At 38.6% G+C, this 19,305-nt stretch overlaps 1 protein-coding gene across 1 annotated transcript in view; it reads right to left on the reverse strand.

Annotated features, from left to right (window-relative positions):
* Positions 1-19,305, reverse strand: part of SUCLA2 (succinate-CoA ligase ADP-forming subunit beta) — a 23,815-nt gene continuing 4,510 nt past the window's right edge. The window contains exons 3-11 of the mRNA XM_065678239.1: positions 12,214-12,313; positions 11,847-12,009; positions 6,903-7,031; positions 6,316-6,454; positions 4,781-4,942; positions 4,557-4,699; positions 1,852-1,972; positions 1,471-1,559; positions 1-795 (exon numbers count right to left, since the gene is read on the reverse strand). Coding sequence (XP_065534311.1) covers positions 721-795; positions 1,471-1,559; positions 1,852-1,972; positions 4,557-4,699; positions 4,781-4,942; positions 6,316-6,454; positions 6,903-7,031; positions 11,847-12,009; positions 12,214-12,313 — 1,121 coding nt within the window. The 3' untranslated portion in view covers positions 1-720. The remainder of the gene's footprint in view (positions 796-1,470; positions 1,560-1,851; positions 1,973-4,556; positions 4,700-4,780; positions 4,943-6,315; positions 6,455-6,902; positions 7,032-11,846; positions 12,010-12,213; positions 12,314-19,305) is intronic.

Raw genomic sequence — 19,305 nt, forward strand, 5'->3', positions numbered from 1 at the left:
TTTTGGGAGACATTTTATTAGTGTACAATTTCATTAGCGATGTACAATAGACTATTTCATTCTCTATGTATTCCGTTTCCTTGAAGTTTGGTAAACACTTGTTCATATATAAAACTACACGATGCTTTTTTTGCAAGGACCAGAAATTGCGAAATTCTAAGTGCTACAGTATATTTTGTAGTGAATAAACACGTTGTCCAGAAGAGTTACCAGCCACTTCAGTGAAGCACTTCTAAAAATGTTTCTGATCAAGTTCAAATGCACCTGTTCATAAATAATGATTGGTGGGCTCATCTCCATTATATTGCTAAGGACAACTGTCTCCAACATAAAATACCGTTTCAATACATTTCTCCATATGGACAACTAGATAATCTAGTCATATTTACTTTTAACCAAATTTACAAGTAAAATAACTTCAGAATTTATTCAGAATAATTATTTTTCAACCAGAAGCTTTACTTCGGACAACGCAGAAATATATTGCAAGTGACATTCTGCAGCAGAAGCTGGAGGCTTGAAAACAACTAAGAAGGACTAAAAGATCAGCAATACACGCTTTTACAAGAACTCTGACCATTCTGAATGTTAACATCAAAAACAGGTACTTCAGTTTGTGCGCCTGTCAAACAGTCAAAACCTCCACAAGAAAATGAAAGCTATCCCACAGAACACAGTATTTCAGAGAACATGTTAGACACCAGCATGACATTCCTCATTTCAAATTGGCAGCTGAAATTTAACATCCACATGAGCTTGTTTTGCTAAGCTTACTATTTCGGAGAGTTTCACCACCTGAAAAACAGAAAATAAAGACTGACTTGAAAGCTATCCTAACTTGAATGAGCTGGACCAACCTTTTTAAACAAAGTAATGCCAGAGAATCACCAGCAAAATCCAGGGCGGGGGAATTATTACTTAGTCCAGTGCTTCTTAATCACTTTCAAATGAAAGATCAGTCAAGTCTATTAGAAAACATCTCAACAGTTATATAACGTCTGGTTCTCATTTACAACCCAGTATCTTGATGAAATAATACAAGTTTATGTGTCTTTATGTGAACTTTATGTACCACCCCATTTTCTTGGGAGGTGCTGGGGTACCCACTCACAAGAGATTCCATATATTTAAAAGGTAGTTCTCTTGAGTTCTTGTTGCAAACATTTCTGGATCTTATTTTGATAACTCACGGAGCCTCAACTTGTCTTGCGTAACAACTTAAAAAGTCTATGAATTATTTCCTGCTTAGAAATTTCTGGGGTATAATGGCTTCTGATAGCTTCTGACTACACAGTAGTTCTCCTTACAAAACATGTACTTACGAATTTGTAAAACATTTTCTTCAGGCCCCGATAATAACCAACACTGACATATGCTAAGCTACATTTAGTTAACTGAATGGAGTTTTAACTTCTTAATATTCTGCAACAGATGCTATGTTCTGAAAATATTCTTAACTAGCTAACTTACCATTTTTGCAGCTTCATCCAAGTCATCACACGCAAGGATTTTGAGGCCACTAGCTGTTATTAAAGCTTTGGCATCATCAACTCGTGTACCTTAGAAAGGGATAAAATACCACTTTTAATGAACAGGAAACTACTACCACCAGAGCATTCTCCTATTTTCTAGGAAGCCTGTTCCAAAAGTAAGTTAGTGAATAAACCAAAAAACAACAACTTCAGCAGTTATAAAAGCAAGAAATGTCTTTTTATTAACTTGCCAATCTCACCATCTAAATTCAAGGTTTGCCTTACTTACCCATAATCTTCAGATAACTGGCTGCACAATATATAAGCTCATTTGATAATATGGACAGAATATATTTAACATGTATTGAAGCACACTCACCTTGCAACCGTACCACAATAGGTATTTTTAGGTCCAAATCCTTTACTGCCATAACAATGCCTTGTGCTATCACATCACATCGCATAATGCCACCAAAAATATTTACCAGTATGGCCAGTACCTACAGAAACAATGATAATATTCACATTAAAAATGGCCACAGGCACATCAGATTAAAGTACCACTCAGCCTTTCAGTGTAAGGAAAAGTCGAACTTCTTAAGTGTAGCAAGGGCCTCTGCAAGACAGGGAACATTTCTGTTCTAGAGAACATCAGCAACAGAAGTGCAGTTCTGTCAAGTCACATACAGCAGAACTGTTACTTGCGGGAAAATGCCTGTCCCAGGAAACTTCCACATTGTCCTTCAATCCAGCATGTGTTGCAGGCACTCACCATTTCGCTTAATAGTGTTTATTCTTTGTACATGCTTGAAAAGGCATACACTCATTTTCTGTATAAAACCAACACTGTACATTATTAATTGTTTTTAGAATATTGTGCAGAGAGCTGATTGATTTTCTTCAAGCAAATCAGACAGATGAAACTCCAGCAAAGTTATTTAACAACTTAGTCTGTCGACTGTTTATCTCTCCATTTCTAACACTACTCCAGCAGAGGTACTTCCCACACTAGTACCTCCACATACTGAAGAAGACAGGCAAAAGAATGCAGAAAACTTATAAAACTCATGCGTGAGAAACTGATTACACAATTTAAAAGCTAGCATGCTTAGAGGTAAACTCTCTGAAATATGTTTCATTCGGGACGGAGCCTGAGGTTAAGGGAAAGTATCTTCCTACTGACGTAGCGGAAAGGAGCAGTAAAGAGATCATGGTCAATGGTGAGGGACTGAATAAAGGAGGAGCAAAAATGCACAGATAACACTGAAGGACAGAATAAACTTAACAAGACAAAATATTCATGTGCAATTGCTTAAGAAACAATATCTTGGTTCTCATTATCCTGCAATTAGACTAGCTCATCTATGCGAGATAGTTCTTGCTCCTGCTACTAATGGGTGGAAGCAACTTAGACTGGCACTCTAGAAAGCTATTCCAAACAATCCCTGAACTGAACCCAGAGCGGCAGCCAGAGTGCAGTCCATGAGACGACTGGTCTGCGCTGCTCTCTGACTTTCAGCAGCAGGAATCCCAGCTATAGTCACCAGGTTTTGATAAAACAGTGAGCACCTGAAGGAAGGGAGAAAGGGAAAGATATATTAACAAGTCTGTTTGGACACATTCTGTTCTTGCATCAGCAGAGAACTGGCATTGTAAGAACTTGTCCCAGATCAACAACTCCCATATTCTTCCTTGTTTCTTCTGTCTGTAATTCAGGTACTCTGTGCCTATGTCCCTCAGTTTCCCATCGGTTTGCTGAAAGAAGGTGAAGAAAGAACAAGCCTTATGAGGAGCAGCTGAGGGAACTGGGGTTGTTTAGCCTTGAAAAAGGAGGCTGAGGGGAGACCTTATCGCTCTCTACAACTACCTGAAAGGAGGTTGTAGCAAGGTGGGTGTGGGTCTTTTCTCCCAAGTAACAGGTGACAGGACAAAAGGAAACTGCCTCAAGTTGTACCACGGGAGGTTTAGACTAGATATTCAAAAAATTTCTTCACCAAAAGAGTTGTCAAGCACTGGAACAGGCTGCCCAGGAAAGTGGTGGGGTCACTATCCCTGGGGGTATTTAAAAAGAAATATATGTGATGCATAGGCACATGGGTTAGTGGTGGACTTGGCAGTGCTGGGTTCATGGTTGAACTCAATTATCTTAAAAGTCTTTTCCAACATATGTAATTCTATAACACCCATGGAGAGTGTGTCAGCCCCTGCATTTGGTAACAAAAATCTTTCCAATGGCAAAGAGACTAAGCTTCTCTGTAACATCACTCATCATTTGTTCCTGGCCCTTTCCAAAGATGAGCAAGTGGGGGATGAAATTCTGGTGCAAAAGTAGCATATCATTATCAGATCCTGCAAGTCACTCCTGCCTTTTTGAGTTACCATTTTTTCATATTTTTCTTTCTTTTTGAGAACTCTCAAACTACCATTCAGTCCCTACTGGGATAAGCATTTCTATGTAGACCAGCAATCCAGTCCTTGCATTGTCTTTTTGGGATGGTAAAGCTCTTCCTTAAGTTTCAACTACTTTATTATTTTAATAATATTCAAACACTTCTGATAAGCTTTCGATAGGATAAAACATTAATTTTGTAATGACCTTGGAAGGACATTATTTTATCTTACATTACATATAATTGTACCTTAGATACTTGTTTGTGCACAGCACAATGAATATTCATCTCTACAACTCTATGCACAAAACAGAACCAGCTGCAAAACAGGCCCAAAAGACAAAAAGAAAAAGAAAGGAGAAACCCAAGTGAATACTGCTTTCGGTTTAAACAGCAGGCAGGAGGAATTTCTCACTCAAAGATTTCTAAAAAGATTCAAATACAGCCATAACTTCAACCAGAGGATACAAAACTGCTTACTCAGTACACAGCCAAAGAATCTATTTTTTAAAAAAGGGGAAAAATTAAAAAATATTTTCAGGCCTTTTTCATTTGCACCAAAATTAAGCTAACATCTCACTTTCCTTTCCTTTTTTAATTTTATGCTCCTAAAAACATGTGCTCTGGAGAACATGCACTAATCATTGTCTTTCAAATCACAGCCTGGACCTTGATACGCCAACTCTTCCCTCACCTTTTTATCAGAGGTAATAAGCTTAAAGGCTTCTGTCACTTGCTGCACTGTAGCACCACCACCAACATCAAGGAAGTTTGCTGGAGTTCCGCCGTGAAGTTTAATTATATCCATTGTGGCCATAGCTAAACCAGCACCATTGACTATATAAGAATAAAGATAACATTTAGGAATTCAGTTTATAAATCCATTAGGTCATTTAAATTTCATTAATTAGAACATACCTAAGCAGCCTATGTTTCCATCCAATCCTATATAGTTGAGATCTGCTTTTGCAGCATCCCTGTCTCTTTGATCTTCCTGTGTCCAGTCCTGCATGTCAAAGATCTTCTTCTGACGATAGGCTGAATTACTGTCAAAGTTTATCTTTGCATCCATACACATCACTGAAAGGAAAAAAAACAAACCATCATTTAATGTTAAAATAATAGCTCAACTTCTACATAAACATGTTAAAGTACGTCAAGTCAAACTTGGCAGCTGGCTCACGCAGTCCAAACTTACACTTTTACTGGAAAGACAGACTTAGAACTGCATGTAAAGACACGATTCTCTTAAATTTACCCACAAAAACAGTTAAACCCTTTAACTGCAGGGAAGATAAATGAAGTTCTTGAGACACCTTAAAAGCAAAGAAGCTTACAATAAGCAGTTTGATAAATCTGGGTAATTTATGCTTCAATAATTAGCATTAAATTAATCCCTACAGAAGATCTCTGGTTTGGGTTTTTCTAATCCCTCTTAGTTTTCTGGTTTTAGATTAAATGTGTTTGTGCCTGTAAGCACACAGAAACAGAATGAAAAAACATCCAAAACTGAAGAAACGTTGTCAGAAGAATACACACAAAAGTAAATTTCACTTAGATATAGCAGGTGCTGTGGAAAACCTAGAGTATTCTTTACATCAGAACTAAGTTTCTGTCTGTACAATCGTAAGACTTCATCTCTATTCCTCACTACATATGATATAAAAATGACAAGGCATGAGAAACAGATGGGAGAGACTGCTCCATAACTGTTCATTTAAGCAGCATTATTTAAAACACAGCCTAACACAATAACAGTAGAGTAATAACAGTATAACAGTAGAGTAAATGTAAACTTTGATAAGGGAGCTATTTTCATATTCATGTTTAAATTTAAACCTGCTGTACTTGAGTTCAAGTACAAACATTCTCCATAGATTTGTTTTTTGGTGAGAGGGGAACTGGTTCTAATTGAATATTAACTATTCTGCAACTGGATGTGCTAAAAACATTATAAACATTACCACTTAAACACCTACAGTCTTTCAATACATCAAGTATCAAATTCCATCAGTCATTCTGATGCCTGAGTAGTAAAGGCAGGAGCTTTCTAGAAGGTGCTACTATTCTGGTTACTTTTTCAGTACCAACTTTGAATACACAATACAGCTCAAGCTTCACTTCAAGCCTTTTGAAAAGATCCAGCTTGCAAAAATGCTTTATGCTAGGTAGCCAAACACTCAAAAGTAGAAGATGTGTTATTTTTAAATAAATAAAAAAGAAAACTTAAAAGGAAGTTATTTAAACTTAAGATCCTACTTAGCAATTCAGGGCAGATACCTACTATGCTTAGATTTTCAAATGTATATGCTTTATTAAATTTGTGTTTGATCATGCCATGTTAACACTAAGTCCTTTTACTGTATATAGCCGAAGTTTTAGCAGTGCAAAGCAACTAAGATTTATAAAAAAATGTCAAGCTGGTACATGAAGAATATAAAGAAGAAAATTACCAACTCCTGATGAATCTTCCACCATAGGATTTATTTCTATCATGGTAGCATCGTATTTCAGAAAGAGATTATATAGTTTGATCATATTTTCAGCTGCTTCATCCACCAGATTAGGAGGAAATCCCATTTTTTGGGCAAGCTGAAAGTACAAGATCCATTATCAGTTAACTGATACTCAGAATTTGATTTAGTTACGAATTACACATGTTCCAGTTTAGCTACTATTACAGTGTCAAATGAATTTCTAAATGCAGACCCTCTCCTGTCCTCCTGGAAACAAAGTAACCCTTGGGTTTTAAGACATTGTTTTCAACACAAAACATCGCACCCTAAAAAGGGGCTAGCAAGAAGTCATTATCATATACCTTTACAAGCTACACAAATGCTAGATAAAGCACTGCCATGCAGAGTTGGATTTGCATTGTCTGTCACTTGAAAATACTTAAATACCTAGTTCAAATCCATTTCAAAATGTCAAAAGGGTTTAAGACAACTCAGCAGGTTGAATGCATGCACACTTTAAAAAAATGTAAAAGCAACCTCCCCCGCATCCTCCGTAATGTGTACTTGTCCACATTAACAATTACCCTAACAGTTTGCTCCTTTTTTATGCCTTCCACTATATCAATGGGCTCCTTAATTATTGCGTCAGGATTCTCTGCAGCAACATCTTCAATATTAACACCGCCCTGAGAACTGCCTATCAGCACAGGACCCTGGAACAAAAAGGAAAGGAGAAAAAAGCATAAGTACTTTTTATTACACAATCGGAATTTATTCTTCCCATAAGATACCTCATAGTAGCAAAATCTTCTTGTTAGCTGGAAAATGTGGGCATTTACTTCTCTGAGAATGTTACTATCTATTCAATACATCTATGTAATAACATAATTTTAATAACAACTATGTAATAACAACATTTTAATAACACTTCCCAAATTTTAAGGTGTATGTTTCATCCAATTTCTCTTAACAGGGAAAACTTTCCTTTGTATACACTGTGGTAACAATTAACACAGATATACTAGTTTTAAATTTTGATAGACAATTCAACTTAGCAATCATATGCATTTCATCTTCTAGGCTATCACCAGAAAAAAAACATCTCCCCTTTCTCCACTCACCACTACACAAACACACATCAGATGTCAGGCACTCATGTCATTCTGCCATAATCAAAGGACAAATCCAGTTCTGCAGACCTAGTGACAAGCTATTGCACACTACTCCTGTTCAACAGAACAACACTGAAAGTAAGTCATGGAGTTCTGACAAAACAGAACTCAATTATTCAGTAATAAAAGGAATTAAGAACCACTGTAGCAGGTTTGGCTTTGTTTGGTTAAAAAAAAAAAAAAATGCTATCTCAATAAAAACCTCAAAGACTCACTACTGGAACCTAAAAATCTCTCCCCATGGGAACAGTCCTCCAGTTTATAGTAAAGATACTTGTATCATCTCAACTTGCTGTCCCTCATCACCACCCGCACATGGATTATGACAGATGGTGTACTAAGGCAGCATTTCCTACCAGCACAGGTCTTTAACATTAAAAAGCCTTATTAACAGTTAACAATTAATTACAGAAAGCATGACATTGGTTCAGAGAACACGCTCAGTAACCACACCACTCTTATCACCATCCTTCCAAATGAAACATATAGATGGTAAATTATTCTACGTCTAATAGCAAGGTTCAACACAATAAACATTTCTGGATATTCATTTCCTGAACCATCAGAAAGCTACAAAACGTTATAAAAATAACTCATCATTCCATAGATTTGACCAAAGTGAATAATTTTGCTTAAAACATAAGAAATCTTGCTCCTACTGGCAAATAACACCCAAGAAATCAAGTTCCACTTTCAACAGATTATTTTACAGACTCTTTTCCCTTTAAAGGAAGAAAACAGTGTGTTACTCAACCTTCACACTTTCTTCTTTTGAAAGCCATTTCCTCATCATAAGCATCCTAGACAAGATACAGCAATTACAAGCACATCTAAAAACATGACTTCAAAAGGCAGCAGTAAAACCAAAGCACATCCCTATCAAAAGACAATAAATAACCCACACGCTTATGCTCAATATAAACTAATAAGATTGGGGTTTTTTATGCGAGATCAAGAACAAGTCAGGAAAATATGTTTCCCTTCTTTATCTGATTTTCTTAAATCAGTTACAGCAAATTCTGTTTCCATTAAGGATGCTTACTGCTTACACAATTTTAAGATCATAAAATCCAGCCATTTACAGTATTTTAATGCCACCTTGTGGTAAGTCTGGGGTGTGTACTGTAACCATTGGATCTTCTGTGCAATATTACAGAGTAGAATCATAGAATCATAGAATGGTTTGGGTTGGAAAGGGCCTCAAGATCATCAGGTTCCAACCCCCCTGCCATGGGCAGGGACACCTCACACTAAACCATCCCACACAAGGCTTCATCCAAACTAGCCTTGAACACCGCCAGGGATGGAACACTCACAACCTCCCCGGGCAACCGATTCCAGTGTCTCACCACCCTCACAGGAAAGAATTTCCTCCTTATATCCAATTAAACTTCCCCTGTTGAAGTTTTAACTAGTTACCCCTTGTCCTGTCACTACAGACCCTGATGAAGAGTCCCTCCCCAGCATCCCTATAGGCCCCCTTCAGATCCTGGAAGGCTGCTATGAGGTCCCCACGCAGCCTTCTCTTCTCCAGGCTGAACAGCCCCAACTTCTCAGCATGTCTTCATACGGGAGGTGCTCCAGTCCCCTGATCATCCTCGTGGCCCCCCTCTGGACTTGTTCCAGCAGTTCCATGTCCTTTTTCTGTTGACACCAGAACTGCACACAATACTCCAGGTGAGGTCCCACGAGAGCAGAGCAGAGGGGCAGGATCACCTCCTTTGACCCCCTGGTCACGCTCCTTTTGATGCAGCCCAGGGTACGATTGGCTTTCTGGGCTGCGAGCGCACACTGCCGGCTCATGTTCGTTTTCTCATCGACCAGCACCCCCAAGTCCTTCTCTGCAGGGCAGCTCTGAATCTCTTCTTTGCCCAGTCTGCAGCTGTGCCTGGGATTGCTCCCACCCAGGTGTAGGACCTTGCACTTGGCATGGTTGAACTTCATAAGACTGGCATCAGCCCACCCCTTACAAGTATGTCAAGGTCCCTCTGGATGGCATCCCTTCCCTCCAGCGTATCAACCGGACCACACAGCTTGGTGTCATCGGCAAACTTGCTGAGGGCGCACTCAATCCCACTGTCCATGTCAGCGACGAAGATGTTAAACAAGACCGGTCCCAACACCGATCCCTGAGGGACACCACTCGTTACCAGTCTCCAGCCGGACATCGAGCCATTGACCACAACTCTTTGTGTGTGGCCATCCAGCCAGTTCTTTATCCACCGAGTGGTCCATCCATCAAATTGATATCTCTCCAATTTAGAGAGAAGGATGTCGTGTGGGACAGTGTCAAACGCTTGGTACAAGTCCAGGCAGATGACGTCAACTGCTTTACCCTTATCCATCAATTCTGTAGCCCCATCATAGAAGGCCACCAAATTGGTCAGGCACGATTTCCCCTTAGTGAAGCCATGCTGGCTGTCACCAAGCACCTTGTTGTCTTTCATGTGCCTTAGCATGCCTTCCAGGAGAATGTGCTCCAAGGTGAGACTGACTGGTCTGTAATTCCCTGAGTCATCCATTTTCCCCTTCTTGAAAATGGGGGTTATATTTCCCTTTTTCCAGTTGTCGGGAACTTCACCTGACTGCCATGATTTTTCAAATACGATGGCCAGTGGCTTAGCAACTTCATTCGCCAACTCCTTCAGGACCCGCGGATGGATTCCATCAGGTCCCACGGACTTGTGTGCGTTCAGATTTTGAAGATGGTCTCGAACCAGATCCTCTCCTACAGTGGGCCCAAGGTCTTCATTCTCACAGTCCCTGCATCTACTTTCTAAGAACTGGGTGGTGCAGTCAGAGCCTTTGCCAGTGAAGACCGAGGCAAAGAAGTCATTCAGAACCTCGGCCTTCTCCAAATCCAGGGTAGCCAGTTCTCCCGAAAGCTTCCTCAGGGGGCCTATTTTGTCCCTAGTCTGGTTTTTGTTTGCTACGTACCTGTAGAATCCCTTCCTATTATCCTTAACATCCCTGGCTAGGTTTAATTCTCTGGGCCTTAGCCTTCCTAACCTGGTCCCTAGCTTCCCGGACAACATCCCTTTACTCTACCCAGGCCACCTGTCCTTGCTTCCATTTTTTATAAGCCTCTTTTTTCCTTTGAATTTTCCTCAGCAGCTCCTTATCCATCCAAGGAGGTCTCCTGGCCCTCCTGCTGCACTTCCTTCTAGTTGGGATGCAGCACTCCTGAGCTTGTAGCAGGTGATCCTTGAATATCAGCCAACAGTCTTGGGCCCCCCTGCCCTCCAGGGCTATATCCCATGGAACCTTACTAAGCAGGCTCCTGAAGAGGCACAACAGAATATAAGTGCCTAAGTCACATAACTGTACTAAAACACAACACAACTGATATTTTCCTGTCACAAAGTACACTACAGAGAAGGAAAGAGGAACAAATACAAAATTTAACTCTTAATTTTGCATCAAAAAATAAAAATGAAAGACTAGTTTCCTCATTACTCCACAGAAAATTATTTCATACTGATGCTGGAGATACTCCTCTAATCACCAAGAATAGCACCTGTGCAAGCTCTTAAGCATTGGAAAGACCAAACTCAGTTTTTGTTAAGCTTCAGAAAATAAAGTTCCAAGATCTGCTTTACTTTGGCTTTACTAAAGTTACCAATTTGTTCTTTGTGCTCCATAACAGAACACTAGTCTGTCAGAAAACACACTCACATTTCAGTAACTGGGTTTGAATTGTAGCCTAAAAAACTACACACCCACACATACAGAACATACACATGGAGTAAACTACAGCTTTCGTCTTCCTGAGAGTTCTGAAAACCGACCTCTAGGCCCAAATCTCTTACCAGTTCCTGAAGAGTACTGGCATATGAAAGCTATCAGCACTCTCAAAATTGAGGGACACATTTGTGCACCTCTGGGAACCTCCACATACTGGAGAAAAAGAATGTCCAATTTATCCAGGACCACTGGCTCTTCTAAAAGGCTTTTACTTATGCTCCTGACATGCTTAAATAGTGTGTACATGTACGTGCACACACATACTTGTCCTTTTAAACTAAATTCTAGTATGAGCATCTGATAGGTAAGTGCAAACTCAAACAAAAATTAAAATAAACCCCTCGTTCCACCCACCTCCCCTTCAGCTATATGACTCTGAACTTCAGCTGGAGCTACTTATAGTCAAATATTATTCCTTAGCTTTAAATTGTATCATTACATCTTTAAAGCATTTAAACACTGAGGCAATCATGTTGTTAGAGAAACAAAATTTAGCTTATGCACATTCCTGATTTTCAACAGCAAGTGACTAGTACAGTAAACTGTTTTGGTATTTGTGGTTTTTATTTCAGCTATAACAACTAGTTTACATCTATTTCTAATATTACTCACTTGAAAAGACCTTTCCATTGTTATTGCAAAATAGTATTCTCTCCTGGGATATCTGCGCTCACAGATAAATACTTGATTGCATATCCTGCCTTTTTCTCCTGTCTGCTTGGTAAACAACTTCTTTCCAATCATTTTGGAGGAGATGTCTTTTGCTTCTTCTGGACTAGAATAAAAGAAGCTCAGAATGTGACAAACTGCTGTGAAAAAAAACAGAAGTAGCATTTAAAAAAAAAAAAAATCTTACCTAATTTTTGTTACTTTGAGGTTAATAATTAAAACACTGATTTTAAACTAAGCAATAGGTTCAATTGATAATATGAAACTTTCAAGTTTTCCTACTTGGCTGGACAATTTAGAAACAACTTACGAAAAAACTATTTTCACTCCTCCTTTGAGGCCACCTTCAAACGTTCCTTTTCCTCTACCACCAGCTAAAACCTGCGCTTTTACCACCAGATCCTTTGAACCTAGAATGAAAGAAAACCCAAAATTTGTCATCTGTGACTACGAAAACAAATTGCTCCAGGTAGAACAATAAAGGCCACTTTCATTTTATCACCCCTTTTCCACACTCCCTTCCCTCCTTCCCATCCTGTCCCCCCGATTCAAAACACAGGTGTGTGAACCAAAGATGCTATTGTAACTCACACAGGTTTTTCCAAAAGTCTCAAACCACCCACCAATTTCAGCTTTAGGATGTTCTGTGAACAAGCCTTGGTGAGCTAGTGTCCTGGTTGGTCCAAGAATGTTGATGTTTTGATATATCTTTAAACCATGTTTAAATCACAAATGATTAAGCACCCAGTAACAACTGGTTAGTATCTCACAGACTATTAATAAGATGCCACTGAGTATCTGACATACTAAAATTCAAGATTTTTCTCAATTAAATACTCTGTAACTGTAACCACTATCTTCTCAGCAATGATATGTAACTGTGGCACTTACCCAAGTCAACTTGCAGGTCCATTATGGCTTCCATTCTGCAGTGCACTGATGCATAAGCTTGAGTGCTTTGCAGAAGTCAGAGGCCTAAGCATATCTGCTATTTTTCCCAGAGTAGGCAGAGTAAGCCCTTTAGTTAGCTTCAACTGTTTAAAAATCCGTAACAAAATATCATTCTAAGCAGGGAAGACTATGCGTTTGGGTTTAAAAAGTAGAGGGTATCATCAAAAAAGACCAGGATGTTCAAGACATAAAGCAATGAAGTAAGTTCAGTTCATCAGGTCATTTAAGGTGATAAAGGAAGAAAAACAAAGACCTGAGTAGTTACTCAAGTTCAATTACAATGAATACGCTGCAAACAGCAACTAGACTGCAAGATGCTAAGAGTTGCCCCAGTCACTTTTGTGCGGCACATCCCATCTTTTCTCATGCCGCCATTAGCTGAACCATTCCGGTCTCTTTGAGCAAAGGAAGAACCTGCTGTTCTCTTGGATATGAAAAGGCAACCACAGGAAAGCCTAAGAAAACCACAGTACTCCAGCAAAACTAGCAACTATGCATACTGAAGGTTATGGCAGATACAAATATGTTATTTCCTATTTTGACCTGCATCCTTCCTGGCCAGATAAATTAAACTTGCATAATATCACAAGCTAGGGTGGCTATAAGCAAAGAGAATGTTCAAGTTACTACTCCCAACCAGCTACTTGTACATTTTCCTTCTTGGCTATCTACCTAACAACAGATCTCTGAATTCACAACTGATACAAAATCTGTCGACACAAGAAGCATGAAAGTTATAAACATGCAAGTATATGTTGACTTACTATTTAACAACTATTTATATATAGTCTATTATCTAATATTTAATTCAGTTCCTGAAGACAACTCTTTCTTGTGGCTACTAGGTACCAGCAATCGAGTAAGTCAACATGGTTTATAGAAGATTAACTTTTACGCAATTACTTTGAGTACACAGCTTGCTTTAGAAAACACTAAGCCTCATGTGTGAATAAGATTATCAATAGTAGCTTCCTGGGTAAATGAAGCCACATACTCCAACACAGGAGCTTAAAAACAAAGTTCCATCCATTTGAAAACAATTTACCTTGGGCATACACACAAACACAAAATGTGGAGAAGCATGACTTCCTAGTGTTAGCATAAAGAAAGAGAGCAAAATATTTTATTATCTGAGTTAGGGAAAAAAAAATAAAATAACACCCCTTTCTCCCTGACAATCTACCTAGGTTTTTTCGCAGGGCTCTGAAGTAACTCAAATATTTAAGATTTAAAATATTCACAGCATTATTTCATTATTTTGAGCTTTCTATGGAAGTCTGGTATCTGACAGTGATTCAGAACAGATATATTTAGTAATCAAGACTAAGAGATTTAATTTACAGTACACTAGGAAGCTCAGAAGAGAGGGTCCCGTTTCTCCACCTTACTTTACATCTCCTACACTAAATCCAGAAAGTAAAAGCTATTTCTACAGAGAAATTTTCAAGAAGGCTGTAAAATTCACCCACAGGCACCTTCTTTGTAGATTTTACTTCTCCTGGCAATAAAAACCAGTATCTAAACAAGTCAGAACCAGATGTCAACTAAAGCTCTGTTAAGATCTCAACTGGAACATGACATTTAGCTCTGCGCACGATTATAAAAGTAATTTACGATGGGAAAGACTGGTTACCAGGATTATCGCTGAAATTAAGACCTTCCCATACAGGAAGGGACTAAAAGAGCTTGGTGCTTCTTTAAATCTATCAAAAGAGAACAAAGCAAGAAAATGATCCTGGTCTTTAGCCATACCTAGTGAGGCACAGAGCAAGAACACTCCACTACATCTACACCATACACTCAATTTCCTGTTCTACACCAGCCAAAAGCAAAAGCCACCTACCAAGAAAAGTCAGCTCTAAAAAGGGGCACTATCTCTTTTACACAGAAGATAGTGAAGCCTGCCAGAATACATGAAGGAAGAATGCAAGAGGCAAAAGTAATTGGGCAGAGTTGTTCCCTCTGATATTCCTAAGGCAACAATTATTAAAATGCCAGCAAGAAACGACAGGTATGGCCTGCAGAAAATAGCCAGGCTAACACTTTTCCCTTAACAGGATGTCCTTTTGCCAGTATAAAAGGCAAAATACTGGGCTAAATAAATCGTTGCCCTCATCACATACAGTATTTCTTAAGAATTTAACTATTATGCATGAATAAGCTTTGGCAAAACATACAGACTGAAAAAAAGGTGTGAAAAACAATCTCAACCTTTTTTGCAATCAGTTTTGGTCACAACAAAGTCATTGCAACAGAATGGAGCAATTTTGGCATTAAATGAGCATGATAGTAATGACTTGTAATTTGTTTTCCTACAGCACTGCAAGCAAACTAGCAGCTTGATTGCATAAACATGTAACACTTTAAGAACTATTTGGCCAGCCATGCTTACAAATAATTAAGCTGCACAGACGTACCTGAAACTAAATTCAAAATAAGATGTCCCAAGAAAACCTTAACTTAACCCATGCAGAAAGGTTATTGTTCAATAAACTTCATTTGTTTTTCCCTACAGCTCCTATTTAAAGTTACCCTGAAACTAAAGAGCAGAAATTTTTGCTCACACACCTCATCTGCAGCCACAGCACTACCACAGAGAACTGCTGATACACAGTAATCCAAGAAAAAGATTTGGAAACCAGCAGCTAACATTTTTCTACTCAGTATCAACAGTTGTGCCCTTCTGGTTTGCTTACACTGTTCTGAAATACTGCTGGGCTTCTCTTTCAATGAGAAATAGTAGTTTCTGCCCTAGAGCAGGTACTCGCATACAAAGTCAGGACAGTTTGCACCAGCCAACACTACACCATAACAGCAGTCCTACCCTGCCTCCTGTCCTCAGCTTTTCACTCCAGCCTCCTTTCTTGTGCCAGCATAAGCGTTTGCACGATCACACCCCTGGAGCCTATCAGAAGAGTGAAACTGCCGGCACAAGGCACTGAAGGAAAAAGCTAACCCAGTGGACAGTATTTTTGTGAGTCTGTACTGTGTGACAAGCACAGTGACAGGAACACTGACGGGAGCAGGACAGAAATCAGGACATTTGCTCTCGGCCACAGTAACAAATTGTAAAGCCTGAACACGGGGCACTAGAACTACATAGCAAACCTTTAGTACAGCTGTCTCAGGGAAACAAGCTATAGACCAATACACAAAGCTCAAAACAAGCATTTGTTAAGAGCTGCATTTCCATATTAATGGCAGTTAGCACTAAAAGCCTGTGGAAGTAAAAACAGTCTGAAAAGAACCAGGAAATGTTTAGAAAATTAAGAGTAGGTACCAATGAGAACAGGTGCCTGAAATCATCAGAACACTGAGTCAGCAACGAAAAAATTTACACAGTACTAACACTATAGGTTTCACCTTCATCATTTATTAACTAGACAGCAAAAGAATAACAGAGCCAGGAAACAGCCAGATCTTCATTTCTAGTAGGGCTGATATCACTTTATTGGAAGGAATAATTTCTGATTCCATAACCTAAGCCTTCAGGGTGGGAGAAAGGTCCCTTTCTCCTTAGATACTCTCATAGATAACACGTGCATGCATGGGTTATCTATGTAAATTACAATTTTATGATAACCTTAAGAAGCAAGGTTTATTGTTCCATTGTATCTTTGGAGTTTTCTACCTAAGTAGAAAGTTTCATGATTAGGGCAGACAAACTTTACGAAAATATTCTGCTTTGCAAATTTCCATTCTGACTTCTGATAAATATTGACTGCAGTGGCAGTACTGCTTTCCACATATCATAAACACCTTGATAATAATTGTGCAAGCCTAATGTGTTCTGACAAAGCAAACAACAGTAAAAGGCAGCGATGGTTAATAACATAGTGCCAATCAAATTCTCAACTACCATTCAACTGCAAACTTACCCTGGGAGAGAGATGGAGACCCATAACTTTTGCCTCAGTTACTCTATTTAAAAGCTTTTAGTTCCAGGAAGACTCTCCATTTAAAACACAAACCAATTTTTTTCTTGTTGCACAGATATAATAAAAACTCTAAGTTTAAACAATACAGTTGTATTTACTGGAATTAGGGAGGGGAAGAAAGATGAGCATGTAAGTAACAATGTACTATCAACAGAAGTCTCAACAAAGAGTGTGTCAACCTTAACTCTGCCAACACAGGCAGAGAATCTCTTCAGAGTATGCAGAGAATCTCTTTAGAGTATACAGTCTGTGTTTTGTTAGGTACAACTATTTAGAATTTAACTGACCATTACAGCAGATATTTTTTTAATGTAAGGCCTGCGGCACTTCTGTGCGTTTACCACCTTAGGTCGTCATCCGTATCCTACAGCATATGAATAAATGCTCTGGAGCTTCAGACTACAGATAACCTAAAAGACATCAGTTAACATAGTCTAGGAGATAATTGGAAAACAGGGAAAAGAGATAATGGCAAAACAACCAAAAACTGTTACGAAGAGAAAAACTTAAATGTGAGCTTTCAGTGTGACACAAAGGAAAAAAAATATAAACACAAAACAAATAAAAAAATAAAACCACCAGCTTAATCAGAGACTACCAAGGAAAGCGTGGCATACACAGGGAGGAAACCACCCCAGCTTTGGTGCTACAGAGCCTAAAATACCTGTTCTTTTGAAGAGCTAGTAAAGAAAAACCTATTACTTAACCTAAGAAAAACACTGCAGTGTTGTACTAAACTTTGGTTTCTGATTAAATCAAGCCTGAGATGAAAAAATCCATAAATCTACCCAAGTTTATTCTTTACTCCTTTTTTTTTTTTCTTTAACAGATACAGTTTGTATGCTTAGGCAATAAACAGAAAAACAAAGTAACAACACAGAAAAGAACCCAAAAGTCAGAAAAGAAACATCTGACAGAACTGTCTGCAGGCATAGAGCCAAGCCAATTACTTGACTCACTCTGTAGAAAGCATACCAAATGAGATCATTCTTTATAATCCACACTGATAAGGAGATGGACTAGATCTCTTAAACTGCAACACCAAAAGTAGCAGCAAATGCAAAAACTTTGATACAGAAAGCTGAAATGTTATGCACCCAGTTTCTCAACACCTCCTATTCTGAACAGCTTTTTATTTTACTGTAATTTGACAATCTGCCATGAGCATAAACCTGTGGGATTCACTATTTCAAAATCCTATAAAACTACCAGAATGCAAAACCTGCTTCAAGATAATAATCACTTCAGAAATCTTAGCTCTCAAATCATCATGTATAGAAGCATATGCTATAAAAGAAAAGCAGACTTTTCTATAGGCATACAATATGTGACTCTCTTCCACCCAACTGTTAACAGAGGGAGGCATCATGAAGCATCAAGTCTTCTGTTACAGCAATACATACACTTTCATAGGTGCTACCTTAACGAACAGCAGTACATTTCAAAGAGAGTGTTCTGCTGAGCTACCTGATATCACACTGACAAAGCATCTGTTCTTCAAGAAATAAGCCTTTAGGTTTATTAGTTGTGTTATTGACAACAAATTCATATCACATTCTAAACCAGCACCAGTCACAGTGCTAGCTGGAATACATGCATAGGCTGAGAGTACACCATACACTTACAGAGCCTACCGCCAAGACACACTGCTGCTGCTTCTTACCAACACTGTGGAACCGAATTTACTCAGCTCACTTTTTCATTTATGTAACACATGAAGAACCACATATTCCAAAGCCCACAAATAACCAAAAATATTGTTGGGGTGGGGTTTTTTTAAATCAATAAAAGTCTTTAAAAGACTTCAGATGCACATCTTCTCAGCTCTCAGTAGAATGCATTCTTTCAAGTGGTACAAGTAAGATCTATAGGTCATGAATGGAGACAGTGAACTACTGGAGAAAAAGTGAGCAGTGAGATTTACAGGAGGTCCAAACCTACTCTCAGAGCCTGAATTACTCAACAGTAGTTATTTTAAAAGGGTCATAGCTGCACGAATCAGCATACAGTAATAATTTACATAAAATGAGATGGAAGACTCTTTACAGAGAAAAGCTGCTTGGGCAAGTAACAAATTCCAGTGATGACTCTCAACAGCCACATATGGAAAGAAAAAGCTATATGCAAACCAATGCTGTAATAATTACAAAAGACAACCTTCCCATGACACAACAGAAAGGATTCTTAAAAAACAGAAGCAAAGAAATAATCATTTGCAGAATCCAGCTAGAACAGAAATCTGAGTTGAAAGCAGCCCTGTAAGAAATATGATAGCTGCAGCAGAAACCAGATTTCTAAAAAATATCAAGAATATATATACCTTTTTTTCCCCTTAAGACTCAAACCAGGTTTAAGTGAGCTGTCACCATGGCTAAGAAGTTGCTCATGGAATCTAATTTCATCTCAGTTTCCTTAACAAAAAATATTAGAAAAATGTTAGAGAACACTCCAAGCTCAAAAACTGTTTTTTACTCCACATACATTTCAAAATTACTCTACATGTAGGCAAACAA

The sequence above is a fragment of the Lathamus discolor genome, chromosome 4 (genome assembly GCF_037157495.1).
Source record: "Lathamus discolor isolate bLatDis1 chromosome 4, bLatDis1.hap1, whole genome shotgun sequence".
Lineage (NCBI taxonomy): Eukaryota > Metazoa > Chordata > Aves > Psittaciformes > Psittacidae > Lathamus > Lathamus discolor.